Below are 22,462 nucleotides of genomic sequence, written 5' to 3'. Positions count from 1 at the left end.
GAGGTGCTGTTCTGTAACGGCTGCATGAAGGCTACCCTTCCCTGCAAAGTTTGGGCTGGTGGGGTTGAGACTGGGCATTTTGTTTGCACTGCTGCTTGTGTGCCAGGGCTGTAGGAAGAACAGGTGACAACGTGTGGCTTTCTCTTGCAGAACCCCCAGATCACTGCACTTCGGACTGAACCCAAGCCCCTGCCGCAGCCCCAGCCCCCCGCTGCCCAGGACCAGAACCCTCCCCAGAACGCCAAAATGCAGCCAACCCCACCCGTGTCAGCGCCGGTGTCCAAATCCACTGGCCCCCCATGTCCCATAGATCAGGACAGTCCCAGCGTGGAAAGCAAAGTGATGTCCGTGGGCAGCCCTGCCAACTCTACCCCACTGCAGACGGAAGGATTTGGGCAGAGTTCGACCCCCAATAACCGAGCGGTTAGCCCGGTTTCCCAAGGTAGCAATAGCTCAGCTGCAGACCCCAAAGGTCCTCCCCAGCAGGTGTCTGGTGGGGACCCATCCAGTTTGGGCGAGAATCCAGATGGACTGTCACAGGAGCAGCTGGAGCACCGAGAGCGCTCACTGCAGACCCTGCGAGACATACAGCGCATGCTCTTCCCTGATGAGAAGGAGTTTGCTGGAGGGCAAAGTGGGGGGCCTCCCCCAAATGCTGGGGTGCTGGATGGTCCCCAAAAGAAACCTGAAGGGCCAATACAGGCTATGATGGCTCAATCCCAAAGTTTAGGCAAAGGGTCAGGGTCTCGGACAGATGGAGGGGCTCCATTTGGCCCTCAAGGACACAGGGACATGCCTTTTTCCCCAGATGAAATGGGGCCACCACCAATGAACTCCCAGTCAGGACCCATAGGCCCAGACCACCTGGACCATATGACTCCTGAGCAGGTGGCCTGGCTCAAGCTGCAGCAGGAGTTCTACGAGGAGAAGAGGAGAAAGCAAGAGCAGGTGGTTGTGCAGCAGTGTTCCCTGCAGGACATGATGGTCCACCAGCACGGGCCTCGTGGGGTGGTCCGAGGTCCTCCTCCTCCCTACCAGATGACCCCTGGTGAGGGCTGGGGACCTGGGGGCCCAGAGCCCTTCCCTGAAGGCATGAACATGTCACACTCTCTGCCCCCCAGGGGCATGGCCCCTCATCCCAACGTGCCCGGGAGCCAGATGCGCCTGCCTGGTTTTGCAGGAATGATGAACCCTGAGATGGAGGGCCCCAGTGTCCCGAATCCCGCCTCACGGCCTGGGCTTTCAGGAGTTAGTTGGCCAGATGATGTGCCAAAAATCCCAGACGGCCGAAACTTCCCTCCTGGCCAGGGTGTCTTCAGTGGCCCTGGCCGAGGGGAGCGGTTTCCCAATCCACAGGGCCTGCCCGAAGAGCTCTACCAGCAGCAGCTGGCTGAGAAACAGATGGGCCTTCCTCCTGGTCTGAACATGGAAGGCATCAGGCCCGGCATGGAGATAAACAGAATGATGCCCTCCCAGAGACACATGGAGCCTGGGAACAACCCCATCTTCCCTCGCATGCCGGTAGAAGGACCGATGAGCCCTTCCAGGGGGGACTTCCCAAAAGGAATACCCCCACAAATGGCTTCTAGCAGGGAGCTGGAGTTTGGGATGGGCCCTGGCAGCATGAAGGGGGACATGGGCATGAATGTCAGCATGGGCTCCAATCCACCCCTGGTCCCTCAGAAGCTGAGGGAGGCAGGAGTCGGGCCGGAAGAGATGATGAAGCTGCGCCCTGGCGTCTCGGAGATGCTCTCTTCTCAGCAGAAAATGGTGCCGCTGCCGTTCGGGGAGCACCCGCAGCAGGAGTATGGCATGGGTCCCAGGCCTTTCCTCCCCATGTCTCAGGGCCCAGGAGTCGGTCTCCGGAATCTCAGAGAACAGATCGGGCCTGACCAAAGGACTAACAACCGGCTCAGCCACATGCCGCCACTACCTCTCAATCCCACCAGTAACCCCAATAGCCTCAACACTGCTCCCCCCGCGCAGCGCAGCCTCGGCCGCAAGCCCTTGGATATCTCCGCAGCTGGTCAGGTGCATTCGCCAGGAATCAACCCCCTGAAGTCCCCCACGATGCGCCAGGTCCAGTCTCCCATGATGGGGTCTCCCTCGGGGAACCTCAAGTCCCCCCAGACGCCCTCCCAGCTGGCAGGAATGCTCGCGGGCCCCACTGCCGCAGCCGCTGCTGCCTCCATTAAGTCCCCCCCTGTCTTGGGGTCTGCTGCTGCTTCTCCTGTCCACCTCAAGTCTCCGTCTCTCCCCGCACCTTCTCCTGGATGGACTTCATCTCCAAAGCCTCCTTTGCAGAGCCCCGGGATTCCCCCGAACCACAAGGCGTCTCTGACCATGTCTTCTCCAGCCATGCTGGGGAACGTGGAGTCGGGTGAGTGCCGCCTCCGGCAGCTGGATCCGGCGCTTTGGGTCACTCAACGTGTGCAGCAAGGGAGGGAGAAGGGTTCTCTCAGCAGGGCAGGGGCTGGATGGCCGTTTGCCTCTTTGAAGGGGGCTGTGTGAGTGAAGGGCAAGGGCTTTTCCTCCTCTTGTATTTGTGGGTGAGTACTGTGCCTCCCAAGTGTCCAACTGAGGGCTGATCACTCAGAGGACATAAAAGCAAAAGCATGGGGTCAGGAGGTGTGAAAAGATGTAGAGAGTTGATGGGAGAAACCTCTCCTTGTAGGGGTCTGGCTGTTGTAGCTCATGGTGATCGTAGCTTTGTGGAGAAGATCCTGCTTATGTTATGAAAACTCTTTGAGATAAAAAGCTCCTACAAAGACATGCTGAGCACACTTAGCCAGCCCTGTGTCTAGGCATGGTTCAGGTGTGGTTGGTGCTTTTCAGGTTTACACTGCAGACGGGAAGTTGTGCTTCAGTTTTTCAGGCTTCAAAGGTTTTGGAGTGATCTAATCACTGTAGCATTCAGTTGTGTGCCGAGCCGTGCCGTGCTTGGGACCTCAGGCTCCAGGTGCTGGCATGCCTCTGTCCTCACCTTCCCGGAGCTCACCCTGCAGCACATTCACCCCTCTGGGCTGTCCTTCCCGCCCGGGAAATTCTTCCGGCTGGGAGAGAGAGAGGAGCCCTTTGCCCACGTTGCCCTCTAGTGCTGCCGCGGGTAACGGCGCGGCGGCGGCCGGGACCGAGGTGGGGATTGGGATATGCCTGCGGGGCTGCTGGCAAGGGTAACCCTGGGATTGCGGGCTGGGTCTGTGCTCGGGAAAGCAGACTGGGTGTTAGTGTCTGCTGAGGCCAGGCCCGGCGTGAGCCCAGGTGCCTACAAGTCAGAACCTAGTGCTTTCGTCTGTGCCTTGTGGGTCCCTTCCAGCCCAAAATAATCTGTGCAATCTGTGTGAAGTGTTGCTTGATGAGTGCTTTTACACACAGCTCTTCCAAAGCATGAGTGTTTTGGCATTGCAGAATTTTAGTGTTATCTATTCTACTTTCCTTTTTTTGGTTGGGAGTGGCTGAGGAACGTGCAGTGAATTTTCAGTGAGAGTACAACTTCGGTTTAGCATCTTTCCTTCACAGCGGTTTCCATGGAATTTATCAGTGGAAGAACAAAGGAGATGGCCAGTGCAGTTACTTCTGGTTTTGGGAGAGCGAAGGATGATGTTAAGATAATAAGTACAGAGAATGCTTCTTTAACTGGAATAAGCAGCTAATATCTATGCATGAAATATGTAATGAAACATAAAACAGAGAGTTGTAGTTCCTCATGCAGTGTGTCAGAAATATCTGCCACAGTTTTCCTTGTGCTGCCTGTGTCTTTTGTGCTTGCTTGATGCCTCCTAAAGAAAAGGGGAAAGGAATTACAGTTGACATTTGGTGGATGCAGGAACAACTAAATGATTACAGATTTTGATTTCTATGGCTAACCCCTGTACCTAAGTCTGTCTTCGGTGTATGGAAATTGAATAGTAAGATTTTCAGACTAAACTGGTAATTCTTCGTGTAGATTTGCAGAGGCTCAAGATAGTTCCATTAGAAGTGTTTTCCAGTAGGATAACAGATATTAACCAGCTTGACCAGTAGTTGGTCTGTTCTGGTTACCTTTCACAGGCATTGATTACATTAGTCATGTAAAGTTTTGCATTAAAAAAGATTTCTAGTGTTTGAGATTTCTAGAGGAAGAGAGTTGGAGTTAAGGAAAAAGGATGAAAAATTAAACTTTCTTTCTGTCTTTTCCTTTTTTCCTAAGGTGGTCCACCTCCTTCCACAGTCAGCCAGTCTGCTCCTGTGACTCTCCCTGGAAATCTTCCCTCTAGCAGTCCTTACACAATGCCTCCAGAGCCAACCCTCTCCCAGAATCCCCTCTCCATTATGATGTCCAGGATGTCCAAATTTGCCATGCCGAGCTCTACACCGCTCTATCACGATGCCATCAAAACTGTGGCCAGCTCGGATGATGACTCCCCTCCAGCCCGCTCCCCAAACTTGCCACCTATGAACAGTGTACAAGGTAAGAAAATCAAAGAAACATTAAGCACAAAGTATCAGGCAGTACAGTGAGGGTGATCTTTATGGAAGCTTCATCAAATGAAGATGGTGAGAGGGGAAAAAACTCGAGGAATATATAGCCATGTGTTGTTTTTGAGGAAGGCAGTTGCAATTCTCTGAAATGCAGAGCTGGAAATTCTCCTTGGAGCTGTTTTTTTTTTCTGTCCAGAAACTGTCTGATCTGGAAAACCTTTATGTATGGAGGAGATTTCCACTCAGGCAGACTGGAATTAATTGTGTGAGTGAAGGCTGCTCATGGGAATAAGGGTCAGACTCTTACCCAGAGGAAACCATACCACCCCTGTCTTAAGGCAGTGTCATAGAAGCTTCACTGGTTTTTTGGAGTTGGTTTGGTTTTTTTTTTTGACACTGAATCATCAGGTCTAATCCGGAGCTTTGTGGATTGCCTTTTTAATGAAAGAGAGTGTTGGAGCACTTTCTGAAAACATAAATCTTCCCATACAGGGAATATGTAATGGCAGGTGACCTCAGCCAGGACTGAGGGAAACTGTCCAGGTCCCTACCTGAAAGAGTTAAAGGAAAAGTAAAATAAAACATTCTCCTTTTGGGCTGTCGTGTGGGCGAGCATGTTTACATGAGAAATCTAGACCCTGCTGATAGCTTAATTCTCATGGGTACCTGTTTAATACAAAAATAGGCTGTAGTCTCTCCACCCAATTGAATTAACAGCTGAAAGGAGGAATGGGTGGGTGTTTCATGGGAGTGGCAATTGTTAATGAGTTCTTGCTGAGTTTACCTGTAGCTTTGCCTTGTGTTTCACGCAGTAATGATTGGGGTGGCTGAATGTATCTGGGGAAGCTGGCTAATTGAATAAGTTCATGATGATAACTCATTAACCTCATTGATCGCTGTCTCCTAGTCTTACAAGGGTTACCTGATTTATCACTGCTTGAGTTTTGAGAGGAGATTCTGTCACTTCCCAGTAGACAAGTGCCCATGTGCTGATAATCTGTCACAGACACACGTTTGTTACTGCCTGCATCATGTGGACTGCCAGGGAGGTAGTAAAGGTGTGGGTTGGATTGAGATCCTCCTTATGGAGCAGGCTTTAGTCACTGTTTCATAGGGCAGTGAGAAGCTTAGGGAAGCAGCTATTCAGGTGCCATTGAATTTCTGGTTAAAATAACGCTTTTCAGAGCCACGGCTGATGTTTTATTACTAGGGCTGATTTTTTTTTTTTGGTGTGTGTGTGCGGACTTGATAACCTTGCAGAAAGCTCTCTGATAGCTTTATTGATTATTACTGGCTGCTGTCTAAATGTGATTCCTTATTTCTTCCCTAGGAATGGGCATTAATTCTCAGAATCCTCGAATTTCAGGTCCAAACCCAGTGGGTCCAATGCCAACCCTTAGCCCAATGGGAATGACCCAGCCTCTTTCCCATAACAACCAGATGCCCTCTCCAAATGCTATGGGACCCAATATACCTCCTCATGGGGTCCCCGTGGGACCCGGCCTGATGTCACACAACCCAATGATGGGGCACGGTTCCCAGGAGTCTCCAATGGTACCTCAAGGACGCCTGGGCTTCCCACAGGGGTTCCCCCCCGTACAGTCCCCTCCACAGCAGGTGCCATTTCCACACAACGGGCCCAGCGGTGGACAAGGCAACTTCCCAGCGGGAATGGGCTTCCACGGAGAAGGACCTCTGGGGCGTCCTACCAACCTGCCCCAAAGTTCGACAGATCCAGCACTTTGCAAGACTGGAGGCCCTGGCGGTCCAGACTCCTTCACTGTTCTTGGAAACAATATGCCTTCGGTTTTCACTGATCCAGAGCTGCAGGAGGTGATCCGCCCTGGAGCCACGGGAATACCCGAGTTTGACCTGTCCAGGATTATCCCGTCGGAGAAGCCCAGCCAGACACTACAGTATTTCCCTCGTGGGGAGGTGCCAGGCCGCAAGCAGCCGCAGGGTCCCGGGCCTGGCTTCTCCCACATGCAGGGGATGATAGGAGAGCAGACCCCGAGGATGGGACTAACGTTGCCTGGCATGGGGGGCCCCGGGCCGGTGGGAACTCCGGATATCCCCCTCGGGACGGCTCCGTCCATGCCGGGCCACAACCCGATGAGGCCGCCGGCCTTCCTGCAGCAGGGCATGATGGGGCCGCACCACCGCATGATGTCACCAGCACAGCCGGCCATGCCCGGCCAGCCCGCCCTCATGAGCAACCCCGTGGCCGCCGTGGGCATGATCCCGGGCAAGGACCGAGCCCCCGCGGGGCTGTACAGCCACCCGGGCCCCGTGGGGTCGCCCGGGATGATGATGTCAATGCAGGGCATGATGGGACCCCAACAAAACATCATGATTCCCCCCCAGATGAGGCCCCGAGGTATGGCTGCTGACGTTGGCATGGGAGGATTTAGCCAAGGCCCTGGAAACCCAGGGAACATGATGTTTTAAGCTGCTACCATAAGACTGGATGTTCTGATCCTTGTCAAGATGAGATTCCAAGTCCTGAGGGCTTTTTTGGGAGCTTCAGGAGTACAGTTTGGCCATGCAATAGGTGAAAAGAGACCAGAGGACGCTTTGGGAAATCTCGAATGTATGGAATTACCTGAAAAAAAAAAAAAAATTATTCATTTAAACAGGTTGTTTTTTTTTTAAGATTTATTTTTTAAAAATTATTTTTGTGGACTTGGGTATCCCGTGACGGCACCTGCTTTGAGAATCTGTAGCTGTATTTTGAGAATTGCCATTTGTCACAAGTTGCACCATTCTCTGTATGTTTACGTCCTTCGGACTGGCTTCTCCCAGGACTCTCGGTTATTTTTGGGGTTTTTTGTGTACTGTACTATATTGTAAAAGGGATTTTAGCAGAGACTTTTAGTCTTTGGGGTGAGAGGAGAATGGGATTCTAGGCTGTTTACTTTAGGTGGAGAATCCATCTTCAGAACTTCGGACTATTTTCCTTCAACACCCAATGTATAGAAAAACCAAACTACGACCTCAGAGCAGAGTATTAATGAAAAGCACAAAAAGGAACTTAAGTTCAGTGAGGGGAATCTTTTAAAAGAAATAAATAATAAGTTAAGGACATATTTTTCAAATTATGGCGTGCTGTCCAGCACCTTCTGTCTCTCCCTCCCACTCTTTATTAAATAGGCTTCTCTCTCTCCGTCCCCTTCTGTCTCCTCCTATGGCAGCTGCAATACATTGTGTTATTTTGGGGAGTAAATCTAGGAGAGCCTCTCCTCACGTGGGGACTCTTCCCACTTCTAGGAAGGGGCTGGACTTGGACACTGTTACATCCTACAGTAGTCTCTCTCACTGTTTCCTATTCTCCTTTTCTTAGAAACCCCAAGTGATTTTATTAATGTGGGAGTGGAACAGACACTAAAAGTTACCCAGGATTTTTTTTTGTGGTTATTTTTTTTTCCTCCCCAGCGTAAAACGTTCTGTGTAACCTCCATTAAATTTGGTACAAAACCACTCGCCAGGGCTGTGGTGTCAGAAAAATAAAATATATTGTTTCTTACAAAAATGAACTGTCTTCTTTATCCAGCCCAGTTCTCTCTGTGTACATCAAACAGCTGGCCAGATGACTGTTCGCTCTTCCTTATGATCACAGTGAGACTAGAGGCCAGGTGGGTTAAGCTTTGGCAGCTCCTAAAAGTCCGGTCTGTAGGCAGCTGCGTGCTGCTTGCAGGGCTGTTCTGTTCACTTAATCCTGAGCTTGTTTCCTCTTGGAGAGAGAGGTCTTATTTCAGAACACCCCAGGGACAGTAGTTACAGACTTCCTCAATTTGTTGAGGGTCAAGGAATAGATGAAACTTGTTGTCTCCGTCACTTCCTCACAGGGAGTGTTTGCAGCACTACAAGGTATGTGGTTTTGAGCTCTCCCTAAGCACAGCAGTGTCTGTCTGCTGAGCTCTCGAGTCCAGTGCTATGGAGGGCACTGGGACTGTGTGTCTCTCTGGGGGCTTTGGATTGGGTCAGGTCTCTGACTGCCAGCACTGAGAGCCTGAGACAGTGGGGAAAGGATGAACTTAAATAACAGAGGTGAGATAGAAATTGTCAGTGAGCAGATTTTTATCGAGACAACCCTGCTGAGTAAATTGTTGCTTTGCTGCAGTTCTCATCGATTGCTTCCTAATCCCCTGTCTTTTCAAACTTGCCTTTTGAGATGATTTCAGAAAGAAGGTTTTATGGTCTTGCCTATGAGGGGTGAAAGGCTGGATGACAAAACCTGGACTGGGAATTGAGATTTGCTCCTGGAGAAGACCAGGATGAGCCAGATGTGGATCTGCAGGGCAGGGCGTGGGCTCTGTGGCTGTCTGTTCTCTGGTCCCCCAGCGCTGTATATGGAGTGTGTAATCTGTTCTTCCTTCCACTTGCCATTACTTGAAATTATTTCAATGAGTAGTTTCCTCAGAGGGCTGGCCATTAGCGTGAAACGTCACGTGGGGAATGAGTATTTTTAACATGATCGTGTGTAAGAATTTTTTAGAGTTAACTGAACAGGTTTTAGAGTTCACTTAACAGGTGAAAAAAGAATTCCTCTCGGTGGCCGATTTACCAAACTTTTGTTGCTGGTGTTATAAAATGAGTGGAGCCGTGCACTGTTGGCGGCACGCAAGCCTCAGAGCCTTCTGTTGCCTGCTTCCAAATTCACCTTTGTGCTGTCATGCAAATTTACTATGATTTTGGGTGAGAATTACTCTTTTGACAAAGTGTAGGATGTGTGTTGTGGTGCTTCCCTCTGACAAGACAGGCAGCCGTGCCTGAAGCACGGGCTTGTCAAGATTTTAGAAGGAGCTGACAATGACACAGTAAGTGTTATTTCTGTAGAGCGGAATTACCTCTTCCTTAAGTGGTTGCACAGCTCCTTTTGAGGACCTTGCACGGGAATCGTCACAATGCAACCTTTTTAAGTGTTGCCACTCCTGCCACCACTCCTGACTGCTTTTAACCATGTTGAACAAAGCAAAGTTCTTGATCGACGTAGAAATAACCCAGAGGGTTTTGTTTGGTTGGTTGGTTTTTGTAACACTCTTTCTCAGTGCCTCCTATGCCTGTTGAGGTATTTTGAATAGCAAAGGATTTGAGGTGGCTGTGACTTATTCTAGGAGAATTAGCATAGGGAATTCACTGTTTCAAAGCCACTGATAGTGAAGGGATATATTTTATGGATGCTTTGTCATTACAGTTCCTTCTGTATCTGTCTGACTTACGATGCTGGCATTTGGTATCTTAATGAGATTTTTCCTACAGAAAATGCAGAAGGTGTGGATACTCTTGAGTCCACTAGGTGCACATAACCTCGGTGATGTTGCCTGCTTTGCACCAGCAGATGGACAAGAGATGCTAATCTCAGTCTGTAGATGTAGACTGAACTTCATTGTTTTGCTTTGATTCTACTTCTTCCCTTTTTGCTTTGCAAATGAAAAACCTTTCTAGCTGCCAGCCTTGCAGGTTCACCTTAGGATCTGTAAGTCAGGCTCTGTTCTCTCCTGCTTATCAATGGTAACTTTGACTCAGCTCTGGTAGTCATGGTGCAGTTGAAGATGGAAAGTGGGGTTGCCATTTTTAGTTTTCTTCCCCTCCCCCTCCTCTCTCTTTTTTTTTTTTTTTTTAACTTTCAAATCATCCTCCTCCACCTTTGTTTGAAAGAATGAAATAGACTTTATTCATACATGCTTGGCTGCTCTTCCTCTCTAGTAACATGGGAGGAAACAGTCTGCTGTTCAAATTATCTCATCCCAGATGGCTGCGCAGCCGGAGTGTGGAGAGACTTAAAAGGTAAACCCAGCAGATGGTGAACTTCTGAGACGCGAAGTAATGCGCCTGCTAAATCAAAAGTTTAAAATATTTGAAATCTGTTTGTTTTAAATTAGTAGACTTGCAGTCAGGTCATCTGTGAAGTACACTGCCAGTTTTAAGCACTGTCCAAATAAACTTAGGCTTTGTCTCTGTGTCATGGGCTAGCTTAATCTACCAAAGAAGATGACAAGCAGGTAGCCAGCCCTGTGAGAGTTTAGTCCTGACCTCCTAGTGGTGTCTAATGGGTCGCATTTCGGAAGACAGACCAGTTCGTGGGGATCTAATCTGCAGCACTCTTGGCTGGGATTCCAGTGCTGGTGGTGCTTCTGGTACAATACACGTGTCCTGACTCAGAGTAGATGTGGGTGCCCGACTCTTCCCGAGGGGTAAGTTGCAATGCAGCATTTTTTGTGCCAGACCGTTGGGACTATTACAAATACAGTATATGCAGGGCTTAATTTTGTGGAGCTCGATACGCTGCCTGTCTGCTCTGCTGGTTTTCACTCGGATCACAGGAAAGGCTTCCTCTCGTTGGCGGTGCCCTTCTGCACTCGTGATGGTGAATGCTTTCCCCGTGCAGCCCCGGCAGGCTGCTGGCTGAAACCTGTTCCCTGTTGTGAAACTCCTCGAGGAGAAATGATCCGTGTTTGATACAGGCCTGTATTTAGCAGAGTGTACTTCACTGTGTTAATGGGTAGTAATTCTTAACCTAAAAATGGTTAATGATGCAGGAAAAAAAGCGATGCGTGTTTTTTTTTCTGGGATACTGGGAAACAGTTGATTTCTGGGAATTTTTATTCCACATTCTCAGAAATGCCTCAGCTTTTCCATGCCGTGTTGGCAGTTCAGCACTTCCCACTCACCTGTGCCCTTTGGTATTAAAACTCTTCCACTGTCCAACCAATCCTGTTCTGAAATGATTATTTACACTAGTTGTGGTCAGAAATAAATCCTCTTACATACTGTGGGCCACAACTACCATGGAATTGCTCAGTGGGATGGACCAATGCATGGCCCAACCACTCCCACACTGAGGGGAAGGGTAAGGCTGGAGCAGGGCAGAGAGGGCACTGCAGAAACTCTGTAAGAGACAGTGATGAAGCAGCCTGTTCCCAGCAGTGCCTTCTTCCTAGCCACTGCCAGGGCGCTGGCCTGCTTTCCTGAGGTCTTCTGCTCTTACTGAAATGTATGTTACTCTGCCTAGAGCGATAGGAGTATTTTAACAGTGTGAATGCAGTGTCCTGTAACAATCTTACCTGCACTAGGACAACTGGCCATGCCGGGTGCTGTGGGTCTTGGCTGTGTTGCAGTTTTTAACCCAGTTGCTGGTCAGTTTTGCTGGGAGATGCTCCTAGTTATATTTTAACAGAAGGTGTGTGAGTTCCCCCTTTGTTTACTGGTATGGCCAAAGCTTCTAGATGCCTTTTTCTAAGCAGTCCGTGCCTTAGAAATAACTTGCCATCATATTGCCTAATATTTTCATCACTGTTGTCCAAACACTTGAAACTGTGCATAAGAGAGAGTCTGATTAGAGCAGAACACACCGTTCTTAAGCAAGGGTAGGGCCATTGATTTTTATATAATGGCATTATGGTTTTAGGCTGTGTAAAAAACTTGATGGAAAATAACAGTGTTTTGTTTGCCTTTTTGACAGCTTCTAATGGCAGTTCAGTGAGACCTCCAGCAATGTATTTAAGTATTCAAATTATTCTGTTCACTGTGCGTGGTGTCAACATGTAATTGTGGTGGGGGCAGGCTAATGAAAGAGTAGAGGTAAATTCAGCCCACGCTTCTCGGGGAAAAGGTGCTGTAGTGCCTCCAGTCACATATCTGTCAATGATTACATTAACATCACTGCAGTCTGCCTTCACTAAGTGGGAAGGGGTAACGCAGAACCAAAATTGCAGGGCCATTTCAATCAGTGGTCCCCCTATTTTAGCCTTTACCTATGCCAAAGAAAGTAGGTCAGTATCCAAGTTTTATTTACTGATTGAAAAACTGAGATCTTTGTCAGTGATATTGATAAAGCCCCTAAATGGGGCTTATAAAAAAGAGGGAGAGTGACTTTTTACATGGACAGATAGTGATAGGACAAGGGGGAACGGTTTTAAACTAAAAGAGGAGACATATAAGCTAGATATTAGGAAGAATTCTTTACTGTGGGGATGGTGAGGGACTGGAACAGGTTGCCCAGAGAAGCCGTGGATGCCTCATCCCTGGAAGTGTTCAAGGCCATGCTGGATGGAGCTCTGAGCAATCTGATCTAGTGGATCAGATGGCAGGGTGGATCAGGTGGCACCCATGGCAGGGGTGTTGGAACTAGGTGATCTTTAAGATCCCTTCCAACCCAAACCATTTTCTGATTTTGGCAACATAGTGATCCCTAGGATTGCCTTACAGGAGAAAGTGTCATCATCTCAGCTAGAAGTACTTCTGCTGGCTATTCTGTTGTATTCCTCTTTCAGCAAGTGCAAAATAGACGCAATGCTGCCCAAAGCTGAACTCGACAGCAGCTCCCCAGACTTCCTTGTTTAAAGCATATTAAGCAGAGTTCACCAAGAGTGTGTGTTCTTGTACTTGGCCCACTGTGGCTGTTCTGCATGTTCACAGCAGAATTTCCATAATTACAGGAGTGCAGGGAGGAGGTTTGGAGGCCTGCTGTCCCATTGGAGATGTTTTTTGTGCACAAAAATGCCCTCAAGAAGATGGGGTAGCTCAGTGCTACGCGATTTGCTTGGTTCATCTGTCTGCAGAGAGCAACCCTCCAACATGACAAAAAAAAGGGAAAGGCACAATGGCTTCTGCAGTTTGGCAAACATAAAATCAATTGTTATGTCAAAGCTTTCAAGTCTGGTAGCACACAGCACGCTGGGCTTCATCCCACAGTCCCAGCATATGGAAGAGGTATGTTTTCTCTCGTATTCCTGAAGCAGCAGGACAATTTGAAATGGTCTGTTGTGTCCCTTGCTGCTTTAGCCTCTCTGTGCTTTTGTGTGGCTACCTCAGAAGTGAACTTGAGCCATTCTGTCACGTGGCTTCTTTCATCTTGTTGCTAACAGTGTGAAGTGACACTGTGCCACCCTGTGTCTGGTAGGAAAAAGTCCCCTCATCTAAAATGCCTCTGGAATAGGGAGGGCTGGCAAGAATATAAAGAAAAATAGTCAAAGATTGTGGCAATAAAATTATTTTAATTTAAAATTAAAATTTTAATTTTAAAAGCTTAATCATCAGTCAGTTTGCTGATTCCCCTATGTTTTGGAGCACAGGTTATTGTACTCCTGTGGAGTGACCGAATACTGTGAAAGAGCTTTCAGAAATTCTTCAAGTGGGCAGAGACCTGCTTTACATCCTTTCACCACTTTCTCCTGCAAAAGCAAAGAGACAGAATCATGGAGTTTGTGGATTGTTTTTTTTTTGCTGCATGGTAAATCCAAAAGCCCAAGATTTTTACGAGGGACCTCCCACGGGATCTTACCTCTCCACGGTAAGACACGCGAACGAACCACTCTTTGGACCGACGGTGCTGGTACAGCTCCAGGGTCACGTCTGCAGCATAAGGTGGCCACTTGCGGTCAAAGGTGCCCAGTGCCAACAGGAGAGGTATAAGAGCAGAATCATGAGAAGCGTAGAGGATGAGCTTTCTGGAAAAAAACCCAACACCAAACGCAGAATGTCTCAGCTGTGTTCCTCCACGGAGAGCCAGTAGCACTCGTGCTTTTTCTACCAGATGAGCACTCATTCTCATTATCCCACACATTCAATGTCTTTCTGAACCAGGTTCACACTGACATCAAGTCAGAATTTATACCAGTTGGAGTTTTGCCCTGTACCTGGCTTTTTCAGATGGAGTCGAGGGATTTATTGCTGCTTTAATGTTCTTCTGTAAGGCACTGAGAAGGAGACCAACACTCATCTTAATAACTTCTCTGGAAAAGAAGCAGAAACAAATCTACTAGTTTTTAAACTTTCAAACAATTACATATGAACACCTGTGAACCTCTTTTCTATTATAAATTGATAACATGTATGGAGTGTAGCTACAAACTGTTCAGGGCAAATAATATGGTTAATTTTTAGTTCAGAGGTTGTGTAGTCACCACTCTAATGTGATTGCAGATTGGGAGGGGAGAGGCATTAGCAAGCAGTATCATGAGGTGTGGCCCACACAAAGGGAAATCTAGAAACTAATTGATTGTTTTCTACACTGTTTTGTTTCCCTGGTTGTGATTTTTGGATGCATGGGTTTCAGCTAGGGAAGATGACAGTAGCTGACTGCAAAACAGCAACTGAAGTGGTTGAGGTCTTTGCTGGGGAGGGGTGGGATTCAAGAAGGTGGTGGCTATCGATTATAATAATAATTTACAAATTAGTTTTTATCCTTGTACTGAACAAAGAGATGATTTTTATACAACTTCTGGTGGGAAGAAACTCCCTCTACCGAAATGAGTATGACAGTGGAAATGGAAGATGAGTGGGACTGGCTCTCCTGGGTGTTGTGGGAATGGGGGGGATCAGTCTTTCAGTACCTGAGATCTCTAATACGTTTTAAAGAAAAGATTAAGGGCAACTACCCTACTAGAAAAGGCAGTGCCATACCATCACCTGATTGGAGCTGGTGAATGTGGCAGCTGCAAATGAATCTGAAAGGAAGATGACTGCTGGCAACTCAGCCAACCTTTACAAACAACTGTGCAGGAGGCAATTAACTGCATGTAGCAGCACATTCTTTTGCAAGTAGTTACCTGTGTGCAGGGCCTGGCATCACCTTTTCCGCTAGCACTAGCACTTCTCAGCCCAGCTGTGCAGGTACCACCCCTGGGATAAACTTCCCAAGTTGGAATTCACATTGTACTTGTGCATCTGCAAGGGCTGTCGCAGCCTCAGGGCCTGGGCTGGAAGTATTTCCTCTTCTGTTCTGCTTTTGCCTTTGACACAGGTTCACTTAAACACCGTGGCAACTGAGGCCTTAAACCTTGGTGGATTAGCACTGCTCCTCAGACACTATCAACAGAACAGCGTGTAAGGCCACATCTTGGCCTCCTCAGTGTGGACTCCTTTTCCCGAGCTCATGTTACTGACTGAAGGCACTGGACTTTACCGAAATGGCTGGGGCACAAACTTCATGAGGCGGGCAGTAGCCTCTGGTGGGGGAATGCAGCAGATTGGAAAGGGCTTCTGTCTGCTGCAGAAGCTGGTGTAGCACATCCACCCCTGGGTGAGACAACCCCTGAGGCTGGAGGCATGGGTGCAGGCAATCACCTTGAACTTTCTTCCAGAAGGAAGAGCATGGAGTCAACGGATCGGCGCTCAACTGTCTGCTGGAACTTCTTCAGCACCGGGGAGCTTGGCAGATTGTGCACCTGGAGGGAGAAGACACAGCACAGCCACAGGGTTTGACCTTTTCTGAACCCAGCCTGAAGACATGTGGGTGACTGCCCACAGAAAACTGCTGTTCATGTCCCACCATTTGTACTGTGGTATTCACTTGAGGATTTTTAGGATGGTTTTAAACATACAGCCTTGCTCTGTGTACCGAAAGGATGGATGTTTGATACACTGCTGTGTGAAGGGAGTGTAACACATTGGGCCATTCAACTGGCAGCCACATCAATTACCATTAGCCCCAGCAAAAAAGGTACTAAAGGGGGGTAAAAATATGCCCAGCTTCCTTCCAGTAGCAGAAGCACTGTGGGTCACAGTTACTATGCTGGAACCAGGATTAGGAGGACTGTCAGGTGCTGAGTGCCAAAAAAGGGAAAGCACTTTGTAAATGGGGCAAGGCAGGCCCAGCTGCTCTCTTAGCTCTATATTGCAGTTGAAAGAAATACTGGATTTCCAGGTAAGAACATAAATACTGGAGACAAGTCTTCATCCATCCTACAGCAAGGCTGACTCCACATCTTGCTTTTTAAAAAGGCCATGCTATTCCTATAAACTTTCTGGATTGCATAGAAAGGTACTGGGGCAGGTACCCATTGCTCTCCATGGGTGTTGGCACTCTGTGATTTCCTCCCTGTGCATGGTAAGGGGATGTTCTTCCCGTGACAGTGCAACAGAACTGCTCGGCTCACCTGCTCAGCAAAAATGTTATCGAGGAGGACAAAAAAATCCACGGACTCATCACCATCAATACCCATCATCTTCTTAATTTTTTTCAAGTCATCAGAGATACCTGGCTGATGCAGAGCATCCTTACCCTTCTGCCTGCAAGGGAATTAAAACAAAAAACTTTTCACACACCAGGCTTTCTATCTTTTCTGTCAGGCTTTTCTGAGCTAGCCCTGTGGAGTTGTCTCACATCAGTGAGGGGTAGAAGAGAAGCACTGCAGTATACTGAGAGACTCCTGATGTTGGGAGTCTGAGTTGCAGGAAGGACAGATAATGTATCCAGATGTCAAAGATCAGAGCTGGCTCTCTGCTCTCACAGAGGCAGGGGGAAAAATTAAAATGTGAACACCTCAGAAGTGGTTCCCATAAGCAAGGGCTGTGTATCAGTTAAGAGATCTGGTCATACTGGAACTGTACATGTCTGTGTCTTCAGGGAGCAGCCTTTAACTGCCTCATGAAAGAAGAAGGGGTAGAAGCTTTGAACTGATCACTGTGTGGTGTGGGAAAAAGGGAACACCTAGTAATTCACTTGCAGATTAAATTCACCTTTTGCTTTGCTAGAAGCCATTTGCATCTTTACGCTGTTTTAAATTGTATTTAAAAAAATTTAGCTGAGAATACCCATGCTGGCTGTGTATTTCCTAGGCAGCCTGTAAGCTGAGGCAGTGCTTCTTACTGCAGCTCAAAAAGTCTGCCTAGACATGGTCACCAAATGTGCTCAGTTAGTGGGCAGAGAGCAGAAGACCCTGCAGTTTCCTCCCTTTTTGGACAGCTGATGTTACTGGAGGAGGCTGAATGTACTGGTTCTGTGGGCTGCCACCTCACCACTGTCTAGAACAATTCTTTGTCTGCAGAGTCAAGCATTATATAGTGAGCTTTTGCAAGTGAATTCTGACAACTCCTGAATTTTGGACAAAAATATGGTAATGGATAATCCAGGCAAGCTGTAATACATCTGCCTCTCTTGTTCAGTTTCCACCCCATGCCCAACCTGGCACAGGCATTTTAGAGTACTTGACTCTGCAAACATGAGTGTTCTTTCTATGTAGGATGTTCCTTATTTTACTTCATTAGTCTTTGTTAAATGTATCAAAGCTGAGTATATTTCAGTTTCTTCAAGGTATAAATGTGACCGGAATGTTGAAATAACTCCCAAACCAGAAGCTGAATATAAAAAGGAGGCCCAATATGTTCACACTTGAAAGGCTTGTTAAGGAATGTAGATGACATTAATTCTGCCCTGCAGCAATGCCACAGACTAGCTGTACATTAGCTAGTAATGAGCATTTGCTAGACACAGACTAAATTAAATTGGTCTTTCAAGAAAAAGTCTCTACTTTATTTTCTGCTGGTGCCACTGCTTGGTGCGTAACTCCGCTTTACCAAGTGTTTTATACAACTACCTAAGCATTCCCAAAGAACTGTAAGTGGCAGGGGAAGAAATTGGGAAGTGGGAAGAAAACGTGCTGTTTTAAATGACTACTGCTGAAATGAGACAGAAGTGACATCACACGGGGAGGTATTGCCGGCAATTACCTGGTCAAGCATTTCAGGCGCTGGCAGTTGTGCATGTTGGGGTAGAGTATTTCAGAGCTGGCTTCATCAGTGACAATGACGACAGATCCTGTGGAACAAGGAGGAAGTTCCTGTGATCAGCAGTGCATCTGCGTTTCTTTGGACCCCTTTAATCCCTTTCACAGCCCTTGTGCTCAAGTGCTTTGTTGTCAACTAGCGATTTCCCCTGAGGCATCACCTGCAACACAAGCCACTGTGCTTGTTTCTGTGAATTGAATTCCACAGGGATGCCTGCTGTGAACCTCGAAAAGCTTTCTAATTGTGTGCTCCTTTTTCTTAGTGTTTTTAAGTGCCAAAAATTAGTCTCTGTGTCATCAGGTGTAAGGAGCTCTGGCAAGTCACTTCGGCTTGTTTGCGGAACTGAATATGGAAGGAGCAGAGGTGAGATCTTCAAAATGCAGAGAGTATTTCTAGGGCATACAAGTAGTTACCAACTGTAAGATACAGGTGGAAGTTACTCCAGATACTGAACCTGTAAAGGATCTTGGCCAAGATACTCAGGTTTCTCTGAGAAACCGTTTTCAGATGTGCATCTCATGAACATTGAACCTAGAACTTTTTGCCCTCTTGATTCCCCAGCAGGTCTGAAACTGCAGCAGAAAGACACACAAAGAGAGCAAGGAAGTGACAAGCTGGTGAAGAACCCAAAGAGCCAGGAGAGTAGGGGAAAGGGGGCCAAGTGCAAGGAACCAGGGAAAAAGTAATAACTAGGAGCCAGGGAGAGCTGGGGTGCGCAAGATGCGTGCATCTAGGGAAGACTGAGCAAAGAAAGGAAGGCACTGTTCAGAAGTCTCCCCAACCTTCTTTCTGCTGTTGGTACAGCCCAGCCAGCACGCACCGTGTGGACTCCAGGTTCCGGAAAATATTAGTGGAACGGATGCTGAAAGAGAGAAAGCAGTTTGTGAAGTGGCATCTTCTCCTTCCTGTCAGCACGGCTGCAGCTGGGGAGGGCTGGCTGGAACTGAGGGTTCTGCTTCCACTGTGACTTTGGAAACCCGTGGTGGGATTCATCTGTTGTCACTGTAGCTATCTTAAGTAGACACCTACATCTGAACTGCCCTTCAGAAATAGTGGAGATAACAAACTGGCACTTCTCTGGTGTAACTTTAATCTCATCCTAAGCCAGACACTCCCAGCATTAGTGATGTGAGCAACCAGGGGTTGCTTCATCTCACTGAACTTCAGCTGTTGACAGTGAGTTCAAGTGTGCTCCAGAAATGCCTGTTTCTCTTTTATTAACCATACAGGTGCATAAGACCACTGCCAATGGCTAAACCTGGATGAGATGAACCTGTCCCTGGCATCACTCTCAGCACTGCTGGGGAATTGGATGCTTTGTGTCATGAGAGAGTTTTAGTACCAGGCTTAACAGGCTGAGCAAAGATGAAGGCCCAGGGGCCAGCCAGTCTGCTGTGGGGTGGAGAAGGGTATGCTAGTCAGAGTTTCCCTAGCACAGGGCTACTTGTTAGGAGAGAGGAAGCAAGAGAAGGCCAAGGAGGGAACTGAGACTCACAAGACCTCAGCAGGCTTAAATGTTGGTGAAAGAAAGTTGGCTTCTTCCACATATCTTCTCCTCAGCCTTTCCCCCAGGGCATATGTCTGCTGCATGCCCAGTGTTGTCAGCTGTCCTGCAATGGCACCACCCTAAAAGCAAAGAAGAGGAAGGGTCTCCAGTGGACTGTGGAAACAAACAAGTCTACAGAGGGAACATGAACCCACTGGGAAAGAGAGCCTCACCTTGAATGTGGTCTTTCTGTATTGCTCCTCAAGGGGTGAGTGAGGCTGAGGTCCTCCATTTAGGTTAGTCACCTTGTAATCAAACTTAGTCTTAGCAGGTACATCTATAAGAGTGGGATGCCATTCCACCTGCTTCAAAACAAACAAACAAGCAGTGCTTCAGTGGAAAACTTTCAAGAGCATTAAACCAAGGGCTTTTAAGAGCATTAAACCAATGCTGGAGTGTTATGCTGTGCTGCCTTGCCATAGAGATCTCTTCAGACAGCTCATAGAGAAATGAGAGCAGTGCTGCACTCTGGATTTGCAGATCTGATCTTCAGGAAATGCAGTACTTGCTTTCCTCCACTTACAGGAGAAAGATCTGTAGGAAATCACAATTGCTGCTCATTGTTGCACACTGAAAAGCTGCTGTAGCAAACTACCTGAACTAACACCTGCCAGCTCCCGAGGCTGCCTCAGTGGAGGCTGGGAGAGTCGTATCAGTTGTGGTAAAATCAAGGCAGGAGCTGCACATTTGCCAAGCACCATCTGGAAGGTGGGTGCTCAGCCCTGGAGCAAAGTCCATGGGCACTGCAGTACTGAGTGTTATCCCCCATCCCTGCATCCTGCCCCTGAGGGCTCCTGGCAGCCGAAGCAGTTGTTCACAGAATCAATTAGGTTGAAAAAGACCTCTGAGATCATGAAGTCCAACCTACGATCGAACACCTCCATGGCAACTGGACCATACCACTAAGTGCCACAACCAGTCTATCCTTAAGCACCTGCAGGGACCAGTCTGTTGAAATGTCTAATCACCCTTTCCATCAGGAAATTCCTCCTTATGTCCAACCCAGTCCTCCCCTGCCATAACTTGAGGCCATTTCCTCTTGGAGTTGCCTGGGAGAAGAGCCCAACCCCACTTGGCTACAACCTCCTTTCAGAGAGATGGAGAAAGTGATCAGGTCACCCCTGAGCCTCCTTTTCTCCAGGTTAAACACCCCCAGCTCCCTCAACTGCTCCTCACAGGACTTGTGCTCCAGACCCTTCTCCAGCTCCACTGCCCTTCTCTGGACATGCTCCAGCGCCTCGATGTCTTTCCTGGAGTGAGGGCCCAGAACTGGACACAGCACTCGAGGTGCAGCTTCACCAGTGCCGAGTACAGGGGGACAATCACTGCCCTGATCCAGCTGCCCACAGTGTTCCTGATACAGGCCAGGATGCCATTGGCCTTCTTGGCCCCCTGGGCACACGCTGGCTCGTGTCCCGCTGCTGTGGACCAGCACCCCCAGGCCCTTCCCCGCTAGGCCGCTTTCCAAGGCGGAGGAGGCCTCTTCCCCAAGCCTGTCGGGATGCATGGGGGTCCACGCTCCCAAATTCCCACGTTTCCCCCCACATTTACTCTGGGGGGAGTGAATTTATCTATTCCCCTGCCATCAGGGAAGCAAAGGCAGCAGCTCCGCCGCGGGGCAGCCACCGCCGCCCCCGTCCCGTGCCAGTCCCGTGCCGTGCCGTGCTCACCATCGCGGCCCCCGGCAGCGGCTGCAGCGGGGTGCGCGCCCCGTGCCGGAACACCACCTGCACCAGCCTCAGCTCCAGCTCCCGCCGCTCGCCGCCATCCCGGCCCGCCGCCGCCGCCCGCCGCCGCTGCGCCCAGGCGGCCAGGCCGCCCAGCACGACCAGCCGCGACCCCCAGCCCATGTCGGCACGGCCGGGGCGCGGGGGCCGGCGGGAAGGAACCGAGGCCCCCCCGCGGGCTCCGGGCTGCTGAGGCGGCCCGGCGCGGACTGCGGCTCCCGGCGGGCGCCGCGCAGGGGAATCCCGGGCAGGGCTGGGCGGGACCGGCGGCTCCCCCGCCCCGGGGCCGCCCCTGGCACCGGCACCGGCACCGCCTCCGGGGGGGCAGCGCTGGCGCCCCGTGGCCGGTGCGGGGCTTGTCACGTCTCCCCGCCTTTAGTTCTTTTCCCTGTGGGATTCACGGTGTCATAGAATGATAGAATCGGCTGGGTTGGAAGGGACCTCCGAGATCACCAAGTCCAACCCTTGATCCACTACCACTGCGGTTCCCAGCCCATGGCACTGATGCCACATCCAGTCTCATCTGAAAAACCTCCAGAGACGGAGAATCCACCGCTTCCCTGGGCAGCCCATTCCAATGCCTGATTACCCTTTCTATAAAGAATTTCTTCCTAATATCCAACCTAAACCTCCCCTCGCACAGCTTAAGACCATGCCCTCTTGTCTTGCTGAGAGTTGCCTGGGAAAAGAGACCAATCCCCACCTGGCTACGGTTGTAGGGAGTCAGGGAGTTGTAGAGAGTGATGAGGTCTCCCCTGAGCCTCCTCTTCTCCAGGCTGAACAGCCCCAGTTCCCTCAGCCTCTCCTCATAGGACTTGTGCTCCAGTCCCTTCACCAGCCTGGTTGCTCTTCTCTAGACCTGCTCCAGCACCTCAATATCCTTCCTGAATTGAGGGGCCCAGAACTGGACACAGTAACCCCAATACAGCACTACAGGCTTGGGGAAGAGCAGCTGGAAAACAGTCCAGCTGCTGGACATGAGCCGGTGTATGCACAGGGGGCCAAGAAGGCCAATGGCATCCTGGCCTGTACCAGGAATAGTGTGGCCAGCAGGATCAGGGCAGGGATTGTCCCCCTGTACCCAGCACTGGTGAGGGTCCAGCTCTGGGCCCTCACTCCAGGAAAGACACTGAGGTGTTGGAGCATGTCCAGAGAAGGGCAGTGGAGCTGGGGAAGGGTCTGAAGCACAAGTGTTAAGAGGAGTGGCTGAGGGAGCTGG

At 49.3% G+C, this 22,462-nt stretch overlaps 2 protein-coding genes across 11 annotated transcripts in view; one reads left to right on the top strand and one right to left on the bottom strand.

Annotated features, from left to right (window-relative positions):
- The window catches only part of BCL9 (BCL9 transcription coactivator), a 59,978-nt gene extending 51,984 nt beyond the window's left edge, over positions 1 to 7,994 (top strand). For all 8 annotated transcript variants that reach the window (XM_039383364.1, XM_027719145.2, XM_027719144.2 and 5 more), the window contains 3 exons: positions 151 to 2,380; positions 4,190 to 4,450; positions 5,792 to 7,994. In XM_039383364.1, the coding sequence (XP_039239298.1) occupies positions 151 to 2,380; positions 4,190 to 4,450; positions 5,792 to 6,909 (3,609 nt within the window). In that variant the 3' untranslated portion in view covers positions 6,910 to 7,994. The remainder of the gene's footprint in view (positions 1 to 150; positions 2,381 to 4,189; positions 4,451 to 5,791) is intronic.
- Positions 7,995 to 13,437: 5,443 nt separating this feature from the next.
- On the bottom strand, positions 13,438 to 21,466 carry ACP6 (acid phosphatase 6, lysophosphatidic). 3 transcript variants are annotated; one of them, XM_027719186.2, is made up of 10 exons: positions 21,187 to 21,466; positions 19,690 to 19,818; positions 19,466 to 19,596; positions 18,753 to 18,832; positions 17,914 to 18,001; positions 16,341 to 16,473; positions 15,529 to 15,629; positions 14,100 to 14,195; positions 13,745 to 13,910; positions 13,438 to 13,634 (listed from the first exon to the last, which is right to left on the bottom strand). In XM_027719186.2, the coding sequence occupies exons 1-10, from the start codon at positions 21,364 to 21,366 to the stop codon at positions 13,518 to 13,520; spliced, it is 1,221 nt and encodes a 406-aa protein (XP_027574987.1). In that variant the 5' UTR covers positions 21,367 to 21,466; the 3' UTR covers positions 13,438 to 13,517. The 3 variants fall into 3 exon arrangements, with proteins under 3 accessions (XP_027574987.1, XP_027574986.1, XP_039239300.1); XM_027719185.2 differs by having other exon boundaries at positions 19,690 to 19,821; positions 21,187 to 21,464; XM_039383366.1 differs by lacking the exon at positions 21,187 to 21,466 and adding an exon at positions 21,068 to 21,122 and having other exon boundaries at positions 19,690 to 19,821.
- Between the last annotated feature and the right edge of the window lie 996 nt (positions 21,467 to 22,462).

Source organism: Pipra filicauda, unplaced genomic scaffold, assembly GCF_003945595.2.
Source record: "Pipra filicauda isolate LSUMZ 115617 unplaced genomic scaffold, ASM394559v2 scaffold306_size1276767_pilon, whole genome shotgun sequence".
Lineage (NCBI taxonomy): Eukaryota > Metazoa > Chordata > Aves > Passeriformes > Pipridae > Pipra > Pipra filicauda.
Note: the sequence above shows the minus strand (reverse complement) of the source record. Positions and strands in the feature narration are given on the sequence as shown.

What these genes read in the sequence shown, in the direction of transcription:
- ACP6 (XM_027719185.2), bottom strand. Translation starts at nt 21,366, where the DNA reads ATGGGCTGGGGGTCGCGGCTGGTCGTGCTGGGCGGCCTGGCCGCCTGG. An exon ending in CGCCTGAAATGCTTGACCAG is followed by an intron (nt 16,474 to 17,913) that starts GTAATTGCCGGC and finishes ATTCCCTTGCAG; the next exon opens with GCAGAAGGGTAAGGATGCTC. An exon ending in ATAACATTTTTGCTGAGCAG is followed by an intron (nt 15,630 to 16,340) that starts GTGAGCCGAGCA and finishes TTCTCCCTCCAG; the next exon opens with GTGCACAATCTGCCAAGCTC.